Raw genomic sequence first — 27,291 nt, 5'->3', positions numbered from 1 at the left:
CTGTATGATGCAATGCGCCAGCCCTCATCCTGCCCCACATACTGCTGGGTACAATGACAAGCCCGGCTTTCGAGCTTGACTTTTAGCACGATTGTGCTATTCCCTGGTTTCAGATGCTCAGCTCTTCTGTCCTGCTTGTCCTCCCGTTTTAATGCATAACACACACTCATTAAAGGGACGGGCCTAAGAGGACACAAGGCCAATCGGGCTTTGCCTCCCTGCTTCCCTCTGATCTTCCCCACCTATCTCCCACTGATTTTAATGCACTACATTCATCAGTGATCCCTAACCACCAGGCCGTGCCACAGGCCATGTGGTACCGGGCCGCACAGCTATATCCATCCATCCATTTACTGTACTGCTTATCCTCACTAGTGTCGTGGGCAGAGCCTATCCCAGCTGACTCTTGGCGAGAGGCAGGGTACACCCTGAACTGGTAGCCAGCCAATTGCAGGGCACATATACACAAACAACCATTTGCACTCACATTCACACATATGGGCAATTTAGAGTTTTCATTTAACCTACCATGTATGTTTTTGGGATGTGGGAGGAAACCGGAGTACCCCGAGAAAACCCATGCAAACTCCACACAGGGAAGGCCGGCTTTGTATATGGACGTGATGTGACGATGTCGCTTCTCTCAAGCATAGAGTGCAGCGTGCAGTGTTGATTTGAATGAACAATATACATTCCGATTGGAGGCTACTTATTCTCAACCATGCAAGGCTGAGTCAGGAAGAATTTAACACTCCACCTAAACTTAACACCCCCACCTAACCACTTCGGGGTCACTCGCAACCCCCATCCCACACCCTGCCCACCCTTCCGTCGACGATTTGATTGATATCGGGAGACTCACGCGTCAATGACCCTTCGGCACTTGGCTTGTGGAGTGTCCATCAGCAACACCCCCCAGGGGGTTTCTGGTGTGAGAGATAGCTATACGTCCATGAACCAGTCCGTGGCGGAAAAAAGGTTGGAGAACCCTGCTGTACATGCTTTGGGGTGCTGTGAGATTGGGATGCAAGCTTCAGGTCAGTCCTCAAGCCTCACGTCCAGTTTTAATGCACTGCACCACACTGAGGGCCGAACACGGTGGCGAGACAATGATTACCAGTGGGGGACTAGATAATCGTAGTACTAGGGTACTATAGTACTTGGCCCACCACTTGTGGGGTGATGGCTGGCTAACCACTTCGCGAAACATTTGTGCATGTGCAGATGATTAGAAGTTAACGCTGACAATGCTGTTAGCCAACGCTCATCTGCTTAATTTTTGCCCTTGACATAAAAGAGCCATGTACTCCATTGTTTGAAAACGGTTGCTCTTAGTCCATCTTAACTGCCATGTTATGGCCAGGTAAACTCTGTGTGGGGGTGGTATTATGTAAATGAGCAGAATTGTGATGGCACAGTTAAGAATGGCTTGCTTCCAGACACATTTTTTGAAAAAGGCAGCTAACGAAAGATTTGCTGAGTTGTTTAATTTTATTCATTGTAGATCCAACTATTTGTTTACAATCAATTAAAAACATCCATCCATCCATTTTCTGAGCCACTTCTCCTCACTAGGGTCGCAGGCGTGCTGGAGCCTATCCATTGGGCAGGTTGCCAGCCAATCGCAGGGCACATGCAAACAAACAACCAGTCGTACTCACATTCACTAATCAAAAAAGGGTCAGCAGTAGCTCAACTGTGATGGCTTTTGAACTGAAGGTTCATGGTTTAAGTGCAGACAAATATCAATTTGCAACTTGCTGTTGGAGAGATACTTGTCAACATCCTGACTACTCTTGATCAAGTCACTGAACCTCGCCCAACCCCAGCTCAAGGGCGCAACACTGTTTGTGCGCCCCATCTCTCTCCTTGCATGCCTGCATGTGTGGTCTTCTTCTCTGTGTGGTGTGCAACATAAATACCTGTATATACAATAGAGTGTACATTGAGTTTCTCCTTTAAAATTATGCGATAAAAAATTAGATTAAGACAGCCTCAACCAGGACCAACTTGGACCAAAATTGTTGTACTTTCAGTTGTAACTTGTGTACCTGGCCAACTATCTTCTCAGATGGTCTCCTGTTTTGGGTATGGGCATTTGTATTTATTTGTACATGATAACACTCAAGGGTGTGAGCCACAAATTTATTTTGTTCACCACATTGGTAACTTGGGATCAAACAAAAATAACACTGAACATTGACGTTATGATCTCTGAATGCAATATAAATTAAATTACACACTTTGTATTACCCAATTTTATTAAACGATAGCTAATGTAGCAAAAGTTAATATACATTTGGAGTGAGCAGAGTTATTAGGAATCTGTCAAAATAGCAAGAGCTTTTTACAAATAAAACTGTTCAAATAGAGGTCTAAATTTGATTTGCTTTTGTGAGGTACTGCAGGATGAATGGAGTCCTCCAATTTTGCAAGGAATTTTCATGGGCAAATTGAGAGGCTGAAAGCTTTGATTCAGGAATTACATTTATTTTGACCAGTAACCCTTCTGCTACCTATACTGTACTGTTCTCTTATTGTGGCCTCTGCTCAAATAGACGCTGTGTCCCAGATGAATACAGCCTGTGTCATCAATGTGAATAAATGATGGCCTCACCTCGAACAGATGCCAGTAGAATAGACAACAAGAATAAAAGCCTTTTGTGTCCTGCAAACTTTAAATTCTGCATTTAAAGAAGCAAAGTGGACACCGGTAGTAGAACACCAGATAATGAGACTGAGCAGCAGTGCAGGTAACTGTACATCAATAAATAAATATTATCATTAAATGCCTTTGTGAATGTGAAACCAAGGCAAATGTAATTGGCTTTAATTATTTTTACTTTGACAAAAAGGGCCGACGTCTCACAATTAAAATATTGTTTTTCTGTTGGGAATTAAAAGATAAAAATTAAAGAACACAGAACAGTACAACTAAACACCACGCACCAAAAGACTATTACGCTTTGCAGTTTGAGTATCAGATCCTCCAGCCACTGTATGAAAAAGTATGTATAAAAGTATTATTTTTAAATTCTATATTGTGTCGTTTGCGCGTGATTTAAATTTTCCATGCAACATTTGAGCTTCAGTTCTTTGTAGTGAAATGGTTAGGAAATCCATCCATCCATTTTCTGAGCCGCTTCTCCTCACTAGAGTCGCGGGCGTGCTGGAGCCTATCCCAGCTGTCATTAGGCAGGAGGCGGGGTACACCCTAAACTGGTTGCCAGCCAATCGCAGGGCACATACAAACAAACAAACAACCATCTGCACTCACATTCACACCTACGGGCAATTTAGAGTCTTCAATTAACCTACCATGCATGTTTTTTGGGGGGATGTGGGAGGAAAGCGGAGTGCCCAGAGTGCAGATGGTTGTTTGTTTGGGCGGAGTGCCCAATCCACGCAGGCACGGGGAGAACATGCAAACTCCACACAGGCAGGATTTGAACCCTGCGTCCTCAGAACTGTGAGGCAGATGTGCTAACCAGCCGCAACCGTGCTGCCATTCTTTGTTATATGGCAGCTATTTGCAAAAAATTATTTACGTTCATTTTTTAGTTTTTTTTTTAGTTTAGTCATATTTCAGTTTTTCTTTTTTATTAAATCTGCAAAAATTTTAACTATTCTGTATTTTTCTCTGTCAATATGGGGTGCTGTGTGTACATTAATGATGAAAAAATGAACTTAAATTATTTTAGCAAATAGCTGCCATATAACAAAGAGTGAAAAAATTTAAGGTGGTCTGAATACTTTCCGTACCCACTGTATGTTAAGAAGAATTGATACTTTTACTCAGTTAAAATGACCGACATGCCGCTCGCTAGTTTTATTTATCCATTATTCCATGTGCAATCTAGTTTTAAACTTTATCTTCGACTTCTGCACAGGGCGTCGTTGCGACAATCCAATGTGATCACTAGTGTCATTTGACTTCAATTCACCAATCAGATGGCACAAGGCAATCATATGACCACACACGAAGCCTTCGTGGGCCAATGAAAATGACTCATTTTGCGGGGAAAAAAACCAAAAAAATAGCCGTGCAAGTGTTTACTTTACAGACTCTGAAAAACTGTTTTAGTCGTGCATCTGCCCAAAACGTGGACATTACAGCCAACTTCTAAGTTGAGAAAACCCCTTGGGATAAGTCGCAGATATTTCTATTGTTGTTTTGGCAGTGCATCTGGCAACATTAGCCCTATTTTATGGTCATCAGTTACTGCAAAACAGGCTTTTTGTGGATACGTGTCATGCTGTAATCTTTCTCTCTCTCTCTCTCATTCTCTCTTTTTTCTCTCTCTCTCTTTCTCTCTCACACACACGCACACACACACCTGCACGCACGCACACACACACACACACACACACACGCACACACACACACACACACACTATCAATACGTCTGCTCACCAAACAGTTTCTTCATTCAGTCTTCTTCTTTTCCTTTCGGCTTGTCCCGTTAGGGGTCGCCACAGGGCGTCATCCTTTTCCATGTAAGCCTATCTCCTGCATCCTCCTCTCGAACACCAACTGCCATCATGTCTTCCCTCACGACATCCATCAACCTTCTCTTTGGTCTTCCTCGAGCTCTCATGCCTGGCAGCTCCATTCTCATCATCCTTCTTCCAATATACTCACTATTTCTCCTCTGGACGTGTCCAAACCATCGAAGTCTGCTCTCTCTAACTTTGTCTCCAAAACATCGAACCTTGGCTGTCCCTCTGATGAGCTCATTTCTAATTTTATCCAACCTGGTCACTCCAAGAGCGAACCTCAACATCTTCATTTCCGCCACCTCCAGCTCTGCTTCCTGTTGTCTCTTCAGTGCCACTGTCTCTAATCCGTACATCATGGCTGGCCTCACTACTGTTTTATAAACTTTGCCCTTCATCCTAGCAGTTTCTTCATTCAGTCATTTATGTAAATAAAGCAAATAATGTTTCTGTAGGGCCCAATGCATGTGTTGTTGGTTTGTGAACAATGAAATGGTGGCAGGTGTGTGTTGTTTTTATTCTGAAGTAACAATACTCTTACTTGAGTACAATATTTGGTTACTCTATGCACCTCTGTGCACTACCTATACTTATGTATGTTGTTTGTGAAAAAAACAACCGCATTTCCAACAAGGCAGCACTTGTATAGATGGGTGGATGAGTTAACTTAATGTTTTACCTAAGTTCTGCCTTCGATGCTTGTACTTGAAATAGAAGAATGAGAGTGAATGTACTTGCTGCAGAGCTGTAAGTGATGAGCAAAACGATTATTATTTTATTTTGAAGGCGTGAAACGTTAAATTGGCAATTACATTTTGCATGGATGTTGCCTGTGTGAACATGCAAGCACTGTCATAGGTTTTATTTTTTTATTCCCATCTCATCATTCACATTTTACTAAATTTTTTTGTACTGACCTAATGTATAAAATTTATATCCGTTTAGAATGTTTAAGGGTTTCATTCACTTACTAAAGAGTCATTATTATGCTAGGCCTAGAGCTTGGTGCTTTTATCAGATGCATTTTAATATGCGTAAAAAATGCTCTCGAGGAGTAAGTCACAGCCCTGCACCATTGATGTACCAAAGACCGACTCTGACAAGCCTCTTAATGATGTATGAAGATAAAAGGCATCTTTTCGAGAGGTAGATGGAGGTCTGAGCTGGAAGGAGCAGAATACAAAATTAATGATTAATGGTACTTTCAAATAATTTTTCGTACTTTTCGGATGTTTTGCAGTGGTGTGTTTGTCTGCATTTGTTTGTATGTGTTTGTCTTTTCTATGGTGAATCATATCAGGGGTGGAATAACCTTGAAGAAAATTTGTATTTATTATTTTATTTTTGTCTTCAAAACCAAACTTAGTAAACATATTCTCTCATGTTGTTCTTCAGAAATTATGAAATAGGTTTTAACATTTTTTAAATTTATTTGTTTATTTTTTTGTTTTAGTTTATTTTTTCGTCTTGGATCATAATAACTGATGACGTCTAATTGGATATTCTTTTCTGCTGCACTGAACAGCATTACAAGAAACATAACAACATGAAAAACATTTTATATATTTATAATTTTCAATATAATATAATTAATGTAATTTAACATAATATAATTTATATATATATATATATATATATATATATATATATATAAAACATAGTTTTGCCTGAGGAAAGTATTTTTGAATGTAACTAATTTTAATCATGGACATTTCCTAAAGCAACTGTAATTAAATTACACATTTTCTCCCAACAATGTAATGATTACGATCATATATTTTTTTTCCAAATTATGAAGCTATTACATGTAATTAGTTCCTCCCCAGCTCTGATAATTAACAATAAAAATACCAAAATCAGTGAGAGTGCAATCTTCCAATGCAGCCCTATGGGGGACACAAGTCAGTGCAAACTGTAGGCCGGTCCCAAGCCCATCCAGGAAAGGAACTTGGAGGGACAGATGGTGGTAGGCTTTGCAACAAGAATGCAAATGGCTGTAGTGAACACTTTTTTCCAGAAGAGGCACGAACATAGGGTGACCTACAAGAGCGGAGGTAGAAGCACACAGGTGGATTACAACTTGTGCAGACGATGTAATCTGAAGGAGGTTACCAACTGTAAGGTAGTGGTAGGGGAGAGTGTGGCTAGACAGCATAGGATGATGGTGTGTAAAATGACTCTGGTGGTGGGGAGGAAGATTAGGAAGACAAAGGCAGAGATGTGTTCCATGTGGTGGAAGCTGAGACAGGACGAGTGTTGTGCAGCTTTTCGGGAAGAGGTGAGACAGGCTCTCGGTGGACGGGAGGAGCTTCCAGAAGACTGGACCACTGCAGCCAAGGTGATCAGAGAGGCAGGCAGGAGAGTACTTGGTGTATCTTCTGGCAGGAAAGGAGAGAAGGAGACTTGGTGGTGGAACCTCACAATACATGAAATCATACGATGAAATAGGTTAGCTAAGAAGAAGTGGGACACTGAGAGGACCGAGGAGAGGCGAAAGGAATACATTGAGATGCGTGACAGGGCAAAGGTAGAGTTGGCAAAGGCCAAACAAGAGGCATATGATGACATGTATGGCAGGTTGGACACTAAAGAAGGAGAAAAGGATTTATACAGGCTGGCCAGACAGAGGGATAGAGATGGGAAGGATGTGCAGCAGGTTAGGGTGATTAAGGATAGAGATGGAAATATGTTGACTGGTGCCAGCAGTATGCTTGCTTGATGGAAAGAATACTTCGGGGAGTTGATGAATGAGGAAAATGATAGAGAAGGGAGAGTAGAAGAGGAAGTGGCAGGAAGTGGCAATGATTAGTAAGGGGGAAGTTAGAAAGGCATTAAAGAGGATGAAAAATGGAAAGGCAGTTGGTCCTGATGACATTCCTGTGGAGGTATGGAAGCATCTAGGAGAGGTGGCTGTGGAGTTTTTGACCAGCTTGTTCAATAGAATTCTAATGCGTGAGAAGATGCCTGAGGAATGGAGGAAAAGTGTACTGGTGCCCATTTTTAAGAACAAAGGTGATGTGCAGAGCTGTGGCAACTATCGAGGAATAAAGTTGATGAGCCACACAATGAAGTTATGGGAAAGAGTAGTGGAGGCTAGACTCAGGACAGAAGTGAGTATTTGCGAGCAACAATATGGTTTCATGCCTAGAAAGAGTACCAGAGATGCATTATTTGCCTTTAGGATGTTGATGGAAAAGTACAGAGAAGGTCAGAAGGAGCTACATTGTGTCTTTGTAAATCTAGAGAAAGCCTATGACAGAGTACCCAGAGAGGAACTGTGGTACTGCATGCGGAAGTCTGGAGTGGCAGAGAAGTATGTTAGAATAATACAGGACATGTACGATGGCAGCAGAACAGCGGTGAGGTGTGCTGTAAGTGTAACAGACAAATTTAAGGTGGACGTGGGACTGCATCAGGGATCAGCCCTGAGCCCCTTCCTTTTTGCAGTGGTGATGGATAGGCTAACAGATGAGGTTAGACTGGAATCCCCGTGGACCATGATGTTTGCAGATGACATTGTGATCTGCAGTGAAAGCATGGAGCAGCTGGAGGAACAGTTAGAAAGATGGAGGCATGCACTGGAAAGCAGAGGAATGAAGATTAGCCTAAGTAAGACAGAATATATGTGCATGAATGAGAGGGGTGGTGGGGGAAGCCAAGGTTCGATGTTTTGGAGACAAAGTAAGAGAGAGCAGACTTCGATGGTTTGGACAAATCCAGAGGAGGGATAGTGAGTATATTGGTAGAAGGATGATGAGGATGGAGATGCCAGGCAAGAGAGCTAGACGAAGACCAAAGAGAAGGTTGATGGATGTCGTGAGGAAATAAATGATAGCAGTTGGTGTTCGAGAGGAGGATGCAGGAGATAGGCTTACATGGAGAAGGATGACGCGCTGTGGCGACCCTTAACGGGACAAGCCGAAAGGAAAAGAAGAAGAAGTGAGAGTGCAATCTTCCAGTACACCAACCAACTGAAAACAAGAGTGGACACTAAAAGGAAAACATTGCAAAGGATTTTGGCACTTTTTTGCATGCCTACGAGACATTTAACTGTGTACACGTGTGTATATGTCAGATTTTTAAGAAGCTGAGAAGGAAGGCTGTTCACATCCCACACATCTGACATGAGGGATTGATGACAGTGTTTTACCCATATAAGGGCTAATGTTATTTTGGCTTGAAGCTTTAACGATCCATTGAGAACACAAACAAGGTGCTTCTACTCTCATTTTGACAAAAATAAAAATAAAAATTGGTTCCAAGATTTACATAATGGAAAAATAGGATTTTTTTTTTCTGTTTTCCATCCACTCTGTCTTCTGTAGTTTAAAAATAAGATTTGAGAATGCTTTGTCAATATCAACTGATAATTATCAGAAATGTACCAACTGAGAATTAATTTAATGAATGATGAATTAATAACTTTTTGTTAAGTGTCAATAATTTTTCATTTACATATTTCGATAAATGTAATATACCCTATGCACAGTAATTACCTTACTCATAAGACTTGTCTCTTTCGTCTGTAGATTGATATCCCAGAGAAGTGCACGTTGGATTCCATACATTTGTGACTGGATGTGAGAGTACCTTGACCCTTTAAAACTGAAGATGATGTTACTATGGAAACTACTGGTGGTGCAGTCACTCATAGGGTGCCTTGCAGGTAAAGTATCTTTTTGACAACTTTTGATGCATGCCAAAGCTTCTTTTGTGAAATTATGTTTTCATGTATTTGAACCGGCGGCGCGGTGGCTGACTGGTTAGAGCGTCAGCCTCACAGTTCTGAGGACCCGGGTTCAATCCTCGGCCCCGCCATTGGAGACACAACTTGAGGAGGTTTATGTATGTATGTATGTACGTATGCACGTATGTATGTATTTATTTTTGCAGATAGGGAAAGATTCAACAGTTTTGTGGGGTAGTGGTTGGCACGTCTGCCTCACTGTTGAGAGGTTTGGGGTTGGAATCTCAGCTCATGCCCTTCTGTGTGGCGTTTGTTTGGATGGGTTTCTTCTTGTTAGGTTTAAACTCTTAATTGTCCATGGGTTTGAATGCGAGTGTGAATAGTCGTTAGTCCAGCAATGGACTAACGACTGGTCCAGGGTGCACCCATCCTCTTGCTCAAAGTCAGCTGGGTTGGGCTCCAGCTCACCTGCGAGCATAACGAAGACAATGGTTGGCTGTATGGATGGAATGATGAATTCAAAAGTGCCAACACATATACCGTACGAGGGAGTGACTTTATTTTCTTTTTAAAACTTATTTTTTTAAAAAAAAAAATTATTACCTGGCAGAGTTGTTTTATATAGTATATACTTTGCAAGTTATTTTGCTCAATAGGTTTTTCTTTGCATTTGACAAATTATCTAGGTTGGTAATTGTTAAAGCATAGCACCCCTTCTACACTCCTTAGTTCCCTGCTCCCTCCAATAGCCAATTTTACCTATAATACATTGCATGAAAGAGTGATTTTTAAAAAAAATTGGTTGTATACAAATGCTTAGGCCCATCCATAAAGTACAGTATGAATTTAAACAACCAAATAAGATTTTTTGTGTGTTGCATGTTTCTGTAAATACATCTAACTATTCCAGTTGGGCAATGCCTCTGCTCCATGCGCCACATGCATATAATGATGACAAATTTAACTGGGCACTTTGTTTATGAAGTGCTGCATCCATGAGTTAAAACAAGCAAAAGAAAAAGATGTTGGTGTTATGTGTGATCCAAGATGGGCCCGTGGATGATCGTCTGGATCCTGGACTCTCTAGTACTGTCCTTGTTTTTATCATTTTCCTTTGTCCTTGGTGACCCTACACCACTTACACAAGGGAAGATTTAAGTAGTATACAAATTTTTGTTTTTTGCCAACTTTTCATGATGTATTTTACATTCTTTATGTCTTTTCAATTAATCAGCAATCTTACAGCAACAGAGAAATTTACTAGAAACATACTTCTACTGGACTTGCTGATGTGTCTGTTCCATTTATGTGGCGTTGTACACTGTCCTTAACCCTTGAAGTGGTAGGAAACCCACAATTTATTTGCAAGAACACATTGTATGTGCCACCACGGATCAAAACATGGTATTCTGGTTAATATTGCATCTGTGGAATAATAACAATTAAACTGAATAATTCATCAATCTCCAGAAAACTGAGGGCGCCACCATTTCAGGTGTAGCATGTATTGCTTGAAATTAAAATGTAATTGACTTGGAAAAAGATACGAAGGAAGGTAAACGCCTGCGTTCACTTCCGGGTTAGTCCAATTTACGTTTTTAACGTTAAAATCAAAGCACGTCAGTCTCATAACGAAAGGTTGCTACATTTTATGAAATATGAGTTCTAGATGACAGAGGTTTACTTAAACTCAGAACACGCACAAAACACAACCAAGAGTGGAATTTTATAGAATATTTAATGACATCTACAAGGGATCGAGAGGGAAACACACAAAGGGGTCTAACTCAACAAAGAAAATAACATTAAAAATGGTAAAAAGGAGAAAAATAGGCGTACGCAAAGAGGAATAGAACACCTTGCGTTGGACTAAAGTTGGAAATGCGAGCGTTTAATGCGTCCAGTCCGGAGAGAAAGAGGACAAAGTTAGGATTTTGTGTGAAGCTAGTAATTTCCCCAAAATTATTAGGCACTAATATTGTACTGTCTGGGAAACACTGGTGTGTTACTCACGAACGTAAATCAGCTGGGAGGTGGGGTGGTCTGTCTCAGTCATCTCAGGAAGCACGGAGACAGGTTTGGTCGAATGAGAAAAAGGAAGCAGAAAATGAAACAAAAGAAAAGAGGCGGAAGACAAATAAATTGTTGTTCGTCACGCCTCGTTGGGAGAATATGACTGTCTTTCTCCCTGCCTTGGGTCCGGGACCCGCTCAAAAGTTCAGAAAACTCACGTTTGGGTGGGAGTGTATCTGATAGCCCAGCATCAACTGTTCTGGAGGCTTAGCAGCGGTGATCCACGGAGGCTAGGGAGCCGGGTGTCCATCCTCAAAGCCCACGGTTACCGAGCCTGCTAATTACTTTAGGGTCCACTTGTAGTACGCCAGGTGTCCTCTTAGCGACTGTCTCACAGCAGGGCGGCCTCCAAGAATGCAGTTTATCAAGCTGTGGGGAGTCAATGTGTCACCTCAGGTCATGGGGAGCATGTAAGCTACATAGGCGATATTACCCTGCTGCCGACTGAAACTACAGTTACAACTACCGCTACAATGGTTACGTCATGTGGCCAAAACTGGAAAACTGGTTCTCAGACTCTTTGTGTATGCTTCTGGGTTTGGTCACATGTGAGGGGGGGGGCGTAACTGTGACGTTAATTTCCTCACGATGTTTGCTTACATCACTCTTTGACGTACGCACATGCTATCATGACAAGTGAGTAGTGACACACAAATACACATGTATAAGTGTCCTGTTAACAATAGCCATTATCTGCTCTACCCAAGTGTTGGAGTGTGAATATACAGTAGTCAAGAGACAAATGTGGCTATCCAAAGCTCTCCAACATTTCCCTTTCACAAGATAAGGACCACACAGTCTTTCTACATCTCTCCGGGAGAAAATAAAAAAGAGCAACAGGCTAGAGTAGCACAATGCTCTGTTCCAGCACCTACTACACCTACACCTACTAACATCCTGCTCAAGAGCACTCAAAAAATCCCTCACCACTTCCTAGCCCATTGTACAAAACCAACAGCAACTCAGACATGAACTTGCACTGAAAACCTTGTTGGAAAACAAGCCCCAGCTACATGAGGAAACAGGAATTTTCATGGGATGTTGTCCAGTTTGATTAGAATATTCAGGCACTGATGCAAATGTAATACTGTATAGTGTATGAAATGTGGTAGAGAACAAAAGAGATGGAAATTGTGCCTTGATTCAAATTTGGTATCTTTCATGGAAATGGCTCTCTGAGCAGCACACAGGTTGGGAGCGCGCTAATGATGACAAAGACATAGCTGGGGGAATTGTGCAGCCGTTTAGTCATGTGTCACTTCAACACTGGACATGCTGAGTGAGTCACAGTCTGCCCTGAGCAGGGAAAAGTATGCACTACTGATTGAGCCATTAATATATTTTTATTGTGCATGACAAACATCTTGAATCTTTAATATTGTCCATATTTGGCACCCTGAACTGGTCGCCAGTCAGTCGCAGGGCACATATAGACACGCACAACCATTCACACTCACACTCACACCGTCACTGAGTGTGAACTGAACCCACGCTGCCCACACCAAAGTCAGGCAAGTGTACCCCTACACCATCAGTGACTACATGTAATATATAATATTATATATAATATAAACGCAAGTTGCATTTAGATTTATTGTTAAGCATGTACAGATCTTTTACAATAAAACCTTACATCATCCATCTGGATGCTGCAGGCTGGACAAGAATTCAGGATACGTGTTCAAAAAGCTTGGCTGCATTATCTTTGCTTGGCATTAGCTGGCAACGAACTTGCATACTGTGATAAGTCGCCATGAAAACTAGGTGATGATGAGTCTTCCTTTCTGATGTTAATTACTTCATGTCCTCCTTTACTGATAACAATGTTTTTATAAACATTGGTTGTTACCCGCCATGGAGACGATCAGGCGAGGATTAGGGAGTACACCAGCACAGCCATTTTTTTCCCCCGCTACTCTGCTACATGTACACATTCGCAGCCAACAAATGTGCCTCGTCCTTCAGTGCGAACCAGCCGATCTACGGATGGCTTTATTTTTTCAGAACATTTCCTAATTCCCTGCTCTTTCACCGATCCAGATGTCTTTTTTTCTCATAACTTTTCCTAATCCACTCCCTTCCAAGTTGGATAGTTGCACACAATCGTGGCAAGGGGGTGGCTCAACACCGAGGGGTTCAGGACAGTGTTAACCGCAAGATATCTAGCCTCAGCTCGTACTGTGCTAGCTGGTACAGCACAAGCGAGCATTCCCAGCTCGGAGCTGGTATAAAAAAATAAAAATAAAATAAAAGGCGCTGCGACCGGACATGCATGATCTGATTTTATACTGAGACAGATACGATGTCTGTCAACAGTTACTTTTTCATCATCAATGTCTCTCACCAAACAGTAATTTTTAGCTGGTGATTAAAAAAAGAGCAGTGTAAATGTGCAGATGCATCTAACCAAGACTGCCCTTTTTTTCAACGAATAGAAGAAAGCGATTGTTGATTCTACAATGCACAGCGACGGTGCAGTACCAGAAAAGTGCGAAGAAATGCACGATTTCCCTGTCGCCACACTATTTTTGATATTTTCCTTCGTAAAAAGTGTATTTTATTGTTGTTACGTTTTTATTTACACATTATGAATACAGTTTTTTGGGAGTGTAAAACGCGCAATGCATTGTGGGTTAATTATTCATACCGAGTGCGCGATCATCAGTCGGGTAAGGACTGACTCACTGAAGGACTTACACTACTTAGGTTAAATAATATTTACAATGAAAAGTAAGAACTCTCAACGTCGTCTGCGAGTGCACGGCTGACGTCACGTAGAAAGAAAAAAGGTTTTCTCGCTCTTCGCATCAAAATTACTGTGGTGGGAGCAATGGTGTGTGTGTGTCGCTTACTTTCAAGTTTACGCACAAAGGCACGCACATGCACACACACACAGTTGCTTTCATGGACCGCAATTGGCAGTGTACTTAGAATGGTGTGTTTGTTTACGTTTAGGAACTTACTGTATTGTGTTGTCTGCACTAAGTTGCTGATTTAATGTGGCTTCAACTACACTAATATTTAAGTTATTGCTTCATGTTGATGACTTCATTCTGTAACTTGTGTGGCATACATTCACAAGTAATGGGTACGGTTAAGCTAATGCTTTTTTTGTACTGTGGATAAATGATATTCCTGCCACATGGCAGCTGCCAAAAGTAACTAAAAAGTCACTTTTTCTCATTCAGTTACTTTTGAAACCAAGTAATCAGCAAAGTAACTAAGTTACTTTTTCAAGCTAACTGTGGCAACACTGGTCGCAGCTTTGTGACAGGAGCATGGTCACTGTCCGAGCGGAGTTTATCAACCATTTTGCAGAGCATAATCTGTAATCGCCTTTCTCCACACGACTGACATCATTCCTACACGGAAAGTATATGTCTTTGGTGAAGAATTAGGATTGTTTTATGAGTACCAGTATCAGTATCAGCACGAATACCTATATTGGTATTGGTGCAGGCCTACTTATAATAAAGGATAATAAATAGGTACACTGTTAAATCAAGACTGAACAGCATGGAACACTTATTACATCATGTCCTAGCATGAGTGGCAAACATTTTTGCCCAAGATTCCAATATAAACACAGACAGTGAAATAGCCAAAAACTCAAGTTGTGGATGTAACTCCTGAAGCTAAGGGCAATTTAGAGTCTTCAATCAACCTACCTTTTGGGATGTGGGAGGAAACCGGAGTACCCAGAGAAAACCCACGCAGGAATGGGGAGAACATGCAAACGCCACACAGGCGGGGCCGGGATTTGAACTCCTGTCCTCAGAACTGTGAGGCCGATGTGCTAACCAGTCAGTCACGGTGCCACCTACCATTTTACATGCGTCTACTTAACCTCAAATAAGGTTTGGCATTTTTAGTAGGCTCCTGACATTGTGTTGTCACATCTTACAGCACAAGCCATGGACCACAAAGAGGTTCCAGAGCATTTAATCTCATTCTTCAAAAGGCATTAGTCAAGCGAGGAAGTATTTCCAAGGCATTAAATATACAATACACAGTGAAGACTGCCATTATCAAGTGGAACTAATATGGCACAATAGTGACATTACCAAGGACTAGCCGTCCCTCCAAAATCGATAAAAAGAAAAATGGTTTGGGTAACTGCTCAGTACATGTACATATTTAAGTAAATGTTACAACAATCTCCCGTCATCTTCATATGTCTGGGCTATGGGTTAGGGTGGCAAGACATAAATAAGCCTTATCTTACAAAAAAACCCAAAAAACACTTGAAATCTCCCAAACGTGTGTGGGAAAATGTGTTATCGTTCGATGAAACCAAGGTTGAAGTTTTTGGCCATAACTCCAAAAGGTATGTTTGGCACCAACACAACACTGCACATCAATGAGGATAAGCGGTACCGAAAATGAATGAATGAATGAAAATAACCATTAGATACTGTAACTGTCACATCCTGTCATGCAGTCAAATTAGTCATATGTACTTTGAAAATTTTAAGTAATCCATATCGAAATATCAAATGATAATTTAAATATTTATATTCAGAAGGGCGGCACCGAGGCCAACTGGTTAGCACATCTGCCTCACAGTTCTGAGGACTGGGATTCAAATCCCGGCCCCGCCTGTGTGGAGTTTGCATGTTTTCCCCATGCCTGGGTGGGTTTTCTCCGGGCACCCCGGTTTCCTCCCACATGCCAAAAACATGCATGGTAGGTTGATTGAAGACTCTAAATTGCCCGTGGGTGTGACTGTGAGTGCGAATGGTTGTTTGTTTTTGTGGGCCCTGCGATTGGCTGCCGACCGGTTCAGGGTGTACCCCGCCTCCTGCCCAATGGATAGGCTCCAGCACTCCTGCGACCCTAGTGAGGAGAAGCGGCTAAGAACATGGATGGATAGATGGATGTTTTTAATTGATTGGTCACAAATAGTTGGATCTACGGTGAATGAAATTAAACAACCAAGCAAATCTTTTGTTAGCTGCCTTTTTCAAAAAATGTGTCTGGAAGCAAGCCGTTCTTAACTGTGCCATCACAATTCTGCTCATTTACATAATATCACCCCCACACAGAGTTTACTTGGCCATAACATGGCAGTTAAGATGGACTAAGAGCAACCGTTTTCAAACAATGGAGTACATAGCTCTTTTATGTCAAGGGCAAAAATTAAGCAGATGATCGTTGGCTAACAGCATTGTCAGCGTTAACTTCTAATCATCTGCACATGCACAAATGTTTCGCGAAGTGGTTAGCCAGCCATCACCCCACAAGTGGTGGGTCAAGTACTATAGTACCCTAGTACTATGATTATCTAGTCCCCAACTGGTAATCATTGTCTCTCCACCGTGTTCGGCCCTCAGTGTGGTGCAGTGCATTAAAACTGGATGTGAGGCTTGAGGACTGACCTGAAGCTTGCATCCCAATCTCACAGCACCCCAAAGCATGTACAGCAGGGTTCTCCAACCTTTTTTCCGCCACGGACCGGTTCATGGACGTATAGCTATCTCTCACACCAGAAACCCCCTGGGGGGTGTTGCTGATGGACACTCCACAAGCCAAGTGCCGAAAGGTCATTGACGCGTGAGTTTCCCGATATCTCAAAGATGGCGCCTACCAGTGTGGCCGCCTCGGTAACGCGCTCTCTAGTATTGTCTTTGTTTTTGTGTTTTTCGTCCGTCTTTGGAGACCTTACACGACTCACTTACACAAGGGGAGACCTGCTAACCATCAAGGAGGCTACTCCGGACTTTCTGTCACCAACTTTCGAAAATCCGCTCAGTTTTTTCCCCGAGTTACTCACCGGAGCGGCGTCCGCGGTTTTCGGCGCATGGATGCGGAAGCGGCGCCACAGAGGAAAACGAGCCGGAATTCAGGTGAAACTCCGCAAGAGAGGACACAGATTGGCGTTCCCGTCGATCCACCTCGCGAATGTACGCTCCCTACCCAACAAAATGGACGAGCTTCATCTTCTGTTAAAGACCAGTAAAGACTTCGGACGTTCCGCGGCCATGTGCTTCACGGAGACCTGGCTTTGCGACGCTGTACCCGATGGCGCCGTCACGCTTCCCGGCTTCAACATTCATCGAGCGGACCGCGACATGGAATCATCGGGAAAAACGAAGGGCGGCGGGATATGCCTCCATATAAACGAAAAATGGTGTACGGACGTCACGGTGCTCAGCACACACTGGAGCCCGCATTTGGAGTCGCTGTTTCTGAACTGTAAACCATTTTACGCGGCACGTGAGTTTGCATCGTTTATACTGGCTGGAGTCTATATCACACCGCAAGCTAACACGAGCGCCGCATTGCTAACGCTCGCCGAACAAGTCAACAAAATTGAAAAAAAACACCCTGACTCACCCCTCATTATTCTCGGGGACTTTAACAAAGCTAAACTCAACCACGAACTCCCTAAATACAAGCAGCACATCAACTGTCCTACCAGGGAAAATAATACTTTAGACCACTGCTACACTACGGTAAAAAACGCATACCGTGCTATACCTCGTGCAGCCCTGGGCTCGTCTGATCACTGCTTAATTCACTTAATACCGACGTACAAGCAAGAACTTAAATGTGCGAAGCCTACAGTGAAAACAGTCAAAAAGTGGACCAATGAAGCAAAGATGGAACTTCAAAGCTGTTTAGACTGCACAGACTGGAGTGTCTTTGAAAATTCAGCTGGCAGCCTGGATGAATATACAGACACTGTCACATCCTATATCAGTTTCTGTGAAGAGGTTTGTGTACCAACAAAATCATTTCGGACATTCAACAACAACAAGCCGTGGTTCACTGCTAAACTTAAGCAGCTTCGCCAAGCTAAGGAAGATGCATATCAGAGCGGGGACAGGGCCCTGTATAATCGAGCTAGAAACCAGCTTACTAAAGAAATTAACATTGCAAAGAGGATCTATGCAGCAAAGTTGGAAAAACAGTTTAGCGCGAACGACTCGAAATCAGTCTGGCATGCATTCCAATCGCTGACTAATTACAAGCGACGATCCCCCCAAGCTGAGAACAATAGCACACTAGCCAACGACTTGAATACCTTCTATTGCAGATTTGAAAAGGACAGTTTCACTCCACACACCCACCCGGCCGCACCCGCGACCACAACCACACCTCTGACTTCTGCGTTAACCATCCATGAACAGGATGTGAGACGCATCTTCAAACAACAGAAGATTAACAAAGCAACAGGACCGGACCATGTGTCCCCATCCTGCCTCAAAGTCTGCGCGGACCAGCTCGCTCCAGTCTTCACTCAGATCTTTAACAGATCTTTGGAAATGTGCGAAGTTCCATCCTGCTTCAAACGCTCCACCATCATTCCAGTCCCCAAGAAACCTGCAATCTCTAGTCTGAATGACTACAGGCCTGTCGCTTTGACATCTGTGGTCATGAAGTCCTTTGAACGTCTCGTGCTGGACCACCTCAAGAGTGTCACAGGTCCCCTGCTGGACCCCCTGCAGTTTGGCTACCAAGCGAACAGGTCTGCGGATGATGCAGTCAACATGGGACTGCACTTCATCCTAGAACACCTCGACAGTGCAGGGACCTACGCGAGGATCCTGTTAGTGGACTTCAGCTCAGCGTTCAACACCATCATCCCTGAACTCCTTTCAACCAAGCTTCTCCAGCTCAGCGTCTCACCTGCCATCTGCCAGTGGATTTACAGCTTTCTGACGGGCAGGACACAGCAGGTCAGGCTGGGGGAGGCCACCTCATCCACACGCAGCATCAGCACTGGGGCGCCCCAAGGTTGTGTCCTCTCTCCGCTGCTCTTCTCTCTCAACACGAACGACTGCACCTCAGCGAACCCGACTGTCAAGCTCCTGAAGTTTGCAGATGACACCACTGTCATCGGCCTCATCAAGGACGGTGACGAGTCTGCATATCTACAGGAAGCGGAGCGGCTGGAGCTGTGGTGCGGGCGACACAACCTGGAGCTGAACACGCTCAAGACGGTAGAGATGATCGTGGACTTCAGGAGGCATCCTTCGCCACAGCTGCCCCTCACGTTGTCCAGCTGCCTTGTGTCAACCGTCGAGACCTTCAAGTTCCTGGGAATTACAATCTCTCAGGACCTGAAGTGGGCGAACAACATCAACTCCGTCCTCAAAAAGGCCCAGCAGAGGATGTACTTCCTGCGGCTTCTGAGAAAGCACGGCCTGCCACCGGAGCTGCTGAGACAGTTCTACACAGCGGTCATTGAATCGGTCCTGTGTTCTTCCATCACAGTCTGGTTTGGTGCTGCTACAAAAAAGGACAAACTCCGACTGCAACGGACAATCAAAACTGCTGAAAGGATTGTTGGTACCCCCCTACCCACCATTGAGGATTTGCACGCTGCCAGAACTAAGACAAGGGCGTGCAAAATCCTCTCGGACCGTCTGCACCCCGGTCACCAGCTCTTCCAGCTCCTTCCCTCAGGTAGGCGCTACCGATCAACGCAAACTAGAACTAGTAGACATTCCAACAGCTTCTTCCCTCTTGCGATCAACTTCTTAAACACCTAACCTATAATTCCATTACAACAAGCTGGCAATTTTTTGACTTGAGTTCGTTGTCACATTTCTGTGGGGCCAATTATGTATTATGTATTACTTGTGCACTCACTGTAGTTGTCTCGCCATGCTGCACTATTTGCATATACTGGCCACTCATGCCAGAGTAGCATCTGCTCCATTTGTCTGTAACATTTGCACAACCGACATTGTCCCAGATGATCGCACTACTCGTCACTTTAAACCGCATACACTCCTTGAAGTCTCAGCGCCCTTTGCACAATGGTCATTGCACCGGACTATTGCAATATTAGTCGTTCGAACTGCTCTAAGTGCTAGAGGACTCTGCATCTTTTTGCACAATTGTTTTTTGTCAATGTCTTTATGTCCCCAAAGTGTTCTGTAAATTGACTGTTTGTTGTACTAGAGCGGCTCCAACTACCGGAGACAAATTCCTTGTGTGTTTTGGACATACTTGGCAAATAAAGATGATTCTGATTCTGATCAATCAAATCGTCGACGGAAGGGTGGGCAGGGTGTGGGATGGAGGTTGCGAGTGACCCCGAAGTGGTTAGGTGGGGGTGTTAAGTTTAGGTGGAGTGTTAAATTCTTCCTGACTCAGCCTTGCATGGTTGAGAATAAGTAGCCTCCAATCGGAATGTATATTGTTCATTCAAATCAACACTGCACGCTGCACTCTCTGCTTGAGAGAAGCGACATCATCACATCACGTCCATATACAAATCCGGTCTTCCCTGTGTGGAGTTTGCATGGGTTTTCTTGGGGTACTCCGGTTTCCTCCCACATCCCAAAATCATACATGGTAGGTTAAATGAAAACTCTAAATTGCCCATATGTGTGAATGTGAGTGCAAATGGTTGTTTGGCTGGCGACCGGTTCAGGGTGTATCCCGCCTCTCGCCCGACGATAGCTGGGATAGGCTCCAGCAGCCTAGGGACCCTAGTGAGGATAAGCTGTACGTAAAATGAATGAATGAATGAAAATAACCATTACTTAATGTAACTGTCATCTCCTGTCATACGGTCAAATTAGTCATATGTACGAGGTGTACCCCACCTCCTGCCCGAAGATAGCTGGGATAGGCTCCAGCACTCCCGCGACCCTTGTGAGGATAAGCGGGTCATAGAATGGATGGATGGATGGATGGATGTTCAGAAGATTTTCATTGAATGTGACCATACACATTTTTAGTAGTCGTAGAAGAAGTACTTGTAGTAGCAGTAGTTGTTGTTGTACTCATTTGGTTTTCTTGCATTTTTTTTTTTTTATCTTTTGCATTTATTCATATATTTATTGCTAATACTGTTTTGAAGTTATTGTAGCTCGGCTTTTGTGTATAGTATAGTTACAATGTATTATTACCAGCAGGCTGTCATTAAATGAGCATTTGGCATGGTTCCATGCATCAAAGGAGGGGTGCTGAGTCCATGATTAGCATCATCTGATCGCTTTGATGTTTTCGTTTCTAGAAGAAACTGCCTTTCCAAATTCTGTGGAAATCAATAATAAGTTATTTAGTTTTTAAATCCTTCCAAATAACTAACTCACCATCAATGCGTTCCAAACCTTGGGGAAAAAAGCGTACAGCACACTTTGCACTCCCCCCCCAACCTGAACAAATTTCAATTTAACAGTGTATATTCCCTTTTGGTGTGAATGTAATAGTATTATTATTTCTTTTTTATCTGTGTTTACTGTTGGACATCTGCAACCTCTTCCATATTGCAGCAATAGCGTATATAAAACGTATATATATAATATATTATAGAAAAGCCAATGCTGTCAGAGAGATGGAGGAAAACTTCACAAATGATAAATTAATGAAGTTAATTTAAATAATGATGATGATGATGATCTTGTTAGAATGTGGACATACAATATGTGTGTGTAGCCTCTCACAACAGCAGTGCTGCTGAGTTTGGCAAGAAGCGCTATCTAAAATGATGCACACATGATGTGTCTGCATCATCATACCCACTGCCCATGAAGGGCATTTCTTAGAACGATGTGCATGTCAGATGATTTGATATGTCAAGGTCTCTTCTCATGGCAGTGCCCTGATCTCTTCAGGCCATTTTACATTGACAGGATGGACACTGACCTCTGTCATTCCACCGGGTGAGCAGCCCGTTAGTGAGCCTGCCAGCTTCAGGCCACCTAAGCCATGCTGCCAGCTGGTCAGACACCATGGCCACAAGCCCTGCAAAGCTTTGGACAATAACACCCGCAAACTGGTCCATCTCTCTTCTTTGATTCAGTTCAGAATGTAAATAGTAAGTACAGTTAGGGAAGGAAATGGAAAACTACCTAATTTCTCATGTCTAATATGTTGTCTAGTATAATGCGCACCCCCAAAATCAACCCCAAAAATCATGAAACCCCTTCTACCTATGTTGAATGTGCACCATCGATTTGCTGCTATCCATATGCTCAAAATATGAAGTATTATCCATATTTTATTAGGTTTTTCAAATAAATTTTCTGTTCTGTATGCATGCGCTGAGATAATTGTTTTTTTTATCCCCGCGTTGAAAAGGCCACACTTAATGTAAAAAAGCTTAACTTTGCCTAATGCCACAGAACTGTGACCAATCACGTTCCCATCTGAAAATATCAGAATAAAATCCCTAATATTTTTCATTTTCAAGCGTTTTCATCCCCATATGTGCTTACTGTAGAAAAAGCTTAATGTTGCTTAATGTCACAAAAATGAGACCAATCGTCACCAAAATTTCGGTGGACAGCTTTCCCAATGCCCACTTCAACCTCTGAAAATATCACCACAAAATTCCTAAGAATTTTTATTTCATGGATGTTAAGCATTTTCCTCTCCATAGACGCTCACTATACAAAAGCTTGATGCTTGATGCCACAAAACCGTGACCCATAACCGCTAAAATGTATGTGGCATCTCTAATTATCCCCACTTCAACCTCTGAAAGTATCAGAATTAAATCCCAAATATCTTGGGTTTTATGGATTTTATATCAATATGGGCCTGTGATAAGGCCATGATTGTTGGGTGAGGGGCGGAAATGTATGTAGATTTTTAACATTAGACATTACATATTGGAATGAAAGTACAACTTCCTCACGACCCCTAGGTACCGGTATACATTTATACAATGTGAAATTATGTTTTCGTTTTCCTTATACCCATGTATAATGCACTCTATTAACTTATTATTCTGCTTATCGAATAATTTTACATCGCACATGTATGATGACCATCACGCGCAAGAAGTGTACTCTATTTTGGATCTAAACTCCAACATGGTGTCAAGGCAGTAACATTTGTGAAAAGATGATACCGGCGTTACTTGCAGCACTTGCAAAGCTTTAATTTTATAAAAGGGAGAATACTTCCAACATGTGCGATATAATGATATATATCTTAGTACAATATAAAAACATCTATCATTCAATTGAGGCCTGCCGCACCATGCATGATGCGAACCCGATTGGAGCGGACCGTTGCAAAAAAATTATGGTTGACAACTCACCCCCGCACAATGAGCGTGGTACGTACTGTTCAGGTACATTCAGCCCACAAGCTTCAATATTTCATCCACAGGAACATTATAAATTGTGAGTCCAGTTAAGTAGTTTTGGAAGACACAATATTTGATATTTTATATATTGTTTTTGCATGGCTTGGAGGCGGTGCGGCAGCCACTCTGTCTCTTGCTGACTTAAAATCTGGAAATGTTTCTTTAGCGTGAGTGAAAGCTTATGTGCATTTTGATTGGCTGTAATTTGCAACGTTACGGCGCCCTGCACCGGTGATACAAATTTTGAATTGCGGCAAATCAGTGACCGAATAACTGGGCACTCATGAAAATAGTTGCAAAACCCCGCATACTACGCAACAGTTCAGTCGGGTTCGGCCGCATCGCTCGAGTGTGGCAGTCTTAAAACCCTTTATCATTTATATATTTATTTTGATGTGTGGTATTATGTTGGCTTTGTTGCTTCACTGATGTAGCGTCCAAGACGGTAACATAACAGAAATCGCCTTTCTATTACGTCATCTTTGTGTCTCACTCTCTTGGTGTGACCAATCAACGCACACTTAATCCATCTGTTACATTCGTGTAACAGTTGGATTGAGCGTAAATAGATCATTCATGCCAGGAGAGTGGGGCACCAGGAGGACATGACAAATCGGTGACGGTTACTGTTACACTGGTCTCTTGTGAGTTGAGTTCAATAAACAAGAGTCTGTGCAGTGTGCATTTGTAATAGATGCCAGCTCGCGCTGGTTAGAAGTACATCAGTCCAAACTTCACTCTTCGAGAACCTTAAGAGTAGTGTCAGCACAGGCTTTTAGCCTGCTGGTTAACACTTGCGACTCTCCACCCAGGGGATGGTGGTACTGTAGGTTCAAGCCTCAGGCAGGACAGATGACCCCTGTCACACATGCACTCCAAGATAGAATGAGGTCCTGGGTTTTTGTGTGATGAGTGATTTTAGAAGTGCTACACTAGGATTGTATGAAAAATGAATGAAGGCTAATGCAACTGCAGCAACACATCACCCGGAAATGCTCCTGTACAGCATTGCAAGAGGAGCATGTGATGTAAACAAAACTGTACATTACACTGCATTTACACTGCATTACAATATACCTAACAACAGTGTACGTTCCTTCAAAACTGGTTGTACTCCACAATATTTTTCCACTAGATAATTGTAGTTTTTCTGTGTGTAATTATATTGATCAATTATAAATTTAATTGTTTTCTATACAAAATCTGCGATGGATGGATTTCTATATAATTTTTTTTGTAAATAATCAGGGGAAAACAACATTAATTGAATGTTTTTAAATGAAAAATACTATATTAGGACCATAAATATAAAACAAGGCGGCATGGTGGCCGACTGGTTAGAGCGTCAGCCTCACAGTTCTGAGGACCCGGGTTCAATCCCCGGCCCCGCCTGTGTGGAGTTTGCATGTTCTCCCCGTGCCTGCGTGGGTTTTCTCCGGGCACTCTGGTTTCCTCCCACATCCCAAAACCATGCAATAATTGGAGACTCTAAATTGCCCGTAGGCATGACTGTGAATGTGAATGGTTGTCTGTTTGTATGTGCCCTGCGATTGGCTGGCAACCAGTTCAACTCCTGCCCGATGACAGCTGGGATAGGCTCCAGCACGCCCGCGACCCTAGTGAGGATAAGCGGCTCAGAAAATGGATGGATGGAAATATAAAACAATCAAATGAAAAAAACTGTGGTAACTGAGTGTGACCTTTTGTGCCATGTGATGTATTATTCTTACGTCCTGTCCATACTAATTAATTGTTTCATCAGAACTTTGAAATGTCGTATGTTGGTGCATCCGAAAGATAAGGATTGCCCGTGCTCTCAAATACCATGTAAACTCATTAAACAACACCAAAGAATTATACCTATTGTATTATTTGACTCTTCAGCATTTAACCAGTTTTCCCCATCTTATTAATGGATTCATTAGGAGTGAACTCTTTTTGATGGCAGCATTAGTAAGAGCTCAGCTTTCGTTCCTAAAATTGAAGAGCATGTCCCGACATCTCAAGGTGCTCGTTCTTCCTCAGGAGATGCAATTATGTCGAGGAGAGTGGGGGGTAAAAGAGATCCCCAGATGGCCTTCCAGATGAGCCCTGGCTAATTGGCAGTGTTAGGGATTCAGAGCAGGTTCAAGAGAAAGGCTTTTTCAATGGTCCTACATCTTTGTTTGCATTTGTTTTGCTTTGTCAACACTTCCCTTTTATATGCATATCAATACATGTTTTATTCATGTCTGCTTGGAATAAAATCTGTCGAAACTACCTTGTTATTGTGCGTGAGCACAAACAGCACACGCTGTACACATACATGCAAATTAGCCGCCTTTCGACGAAATTCGCCGTTTTGAACTCAAAATAGGTCATTTACGTGAATCGTGAAGATCCGATAATTTTGTTTTGGGGGGGTTCGTCATAGGCTGTTTCGTACTCCTTGAATTTAACACTGGCAGCTAGAGCCATTTCACACATCCACCATACACACACAGATGTAATTGTGAATATTACTCCAGGGCGGACTAATACGCGGCCTGAGGTTCCACCTGTGCGCTCAAAGTCACAGGAGTTGACGAGACCAGAAAAAAACCTCAGCCGCTTCTGCTGTTAATAAGTAACGGTACTTTTACACGTTACAATGATCTAAATGTCGCTCGCTACTTTTATTTATCAATTATTGCTTATTCATCAACTATTTCGTGCGCGAGACTCCGACTTCAACTTCCCCATCGGGTGCTGTCAATCCAATTTAAGCGCTAGTGACGTGTAAGTCTAGTTTACCAATCAAACGTTACAAGAAAGTCACATGACCTCACACAACGTCTTCCATTGGGCTTCCCGGACATAGGTATTCAAACTAGATAAGCCTGACCCGCTGATCGTCGTGCGTACGTGGCGGCCATGTTGTAAAGGGTGTCATTACCATTAAGGCAACGGCACGCTACTCTTCTTTACATTTAGACGAACAAAAACAACAGCTTTCATGTATTGTAGTATTTGTCTGGCACTGTCTGCCCAAACGCGGTACGGTGGCGACTGGTTAGAGCGTCAGCCTCACAGTTCTGAGAACCCGGGTTCAATCCCCGGCCCCACCTGTTTGGAGTTTGCATGTTCTCCCCGTGCTTGTGTGGGTTTTCTCCGGGCACTCCGATTTCCTCCCACATCCCAAAAACATGCATTAATTCGAGACTCTAAATTGCCCGTAGGCATGACTGCGAGTGTGAATGGTTGTTTGTTTCTATGTGCCCTGCGATTGGCTGGCAACCAGTTCAGGATGTACCCCGCCTCCTGCCCGATGACAGCTGGGATAGGCTCCAGCATGCCCGCGACCCTAGTGAGGAGAAGCGGCTCAGAAAACGGATGGATGGATGGATGGATATCTGCCCAAACGTGGATATTTCAGCTCACTTATAGCTTGGGAAAACACTGAGGAGATGTTTTTTTTCTAGTTTTGACTGTGCATAGACAGACACAGCAACATCAGAATTTGCACATTCACATTTTATTTTGTATATCCTTTTTTTATAATTGATGTTCATGCTCTGGTAAAAAAAAAAAAAAAAGTTACTCTATATTTACTCAGTACTTGTCAAGAACAGTACTCTTACTTGAGGACAATGTTTGGGTACTTTACCCACCAAGTCGAGACAGGCATCTGGTTTGCTGTTTTTGGAGCCAGGATGGAAGGAGAGATTGAAATTAAACCGGCTCAAGAAGAGAGACCATCGAGCTTGACGAGGGTTAAGGCATTTGGCGGAACGGAGGTAAGAGAGATTCTTGTGGTCTGTCCAAATAATGAATGGTAGTTCAGTCCCCTCCAGCCAGTGCCTCCACTCTTCCAAAGCCCATACAATGGCCAGTAGCACTCGGTTGCCGACATCGTAGTTCCTCTCGGCAGGGGACAGACGACGGGAAAAAAAGGCACAGGGGTAAAGTTTCTGGGTCGTGGGGTCTCGCTGCGAGAGGACAGCCTCTGCCCCCGTGT

At 42.9% G+C, this 27,291-nt stretch overlaps 1 protein-coding gene across 3 annotated transcripts in view; it reads left to right on the top strand.

Annotated features, from left to right (window-relative positions):
* The window catches only part of LOC133408976 (contactin-4-like), a 227,005-nt gene that overhangs the window by 23,651 nt on the left and 176,063 nt on the right, over positions 1-27,291 (top strand). For all 3 annotated transcript variants that reach the window (XM_061688419.1, XM_061688418.1, XM_061688417.1), the window contains exon 2: positions 9,027-9,163. In XM_061688419.1, the coding sequence (XP_061544403.1) occupies positions 9,109-9,163 (55 nt within the window). In that variant the 5' untranslated portion in view covers positions 9,027-9,108. The remainder of the gene's footprint in view (positions 1-9,026; positions 9,164-27,291) is intronic.

Source organism: Phycodurus eques, chromosome 10 (assembly GCF_024500275.1).
Source record: "Phycodurus eques isolate BA_2022a chromosome 10, UOR_Pequ_1.1, whole genome shotgun sequence".
Taxonomy (NCBI): Eukaryota; Metazoa; Chordata; class Actinopteri; order Syngnathiformes; family Syngnathidae; genus Phycodurus; species Phycodurus eques.
The sequence above is the reverse complement of the archived record's forward strand: the minus strand, read 5'-3'. Positions and strand labels throughout refer to the sequence as shown.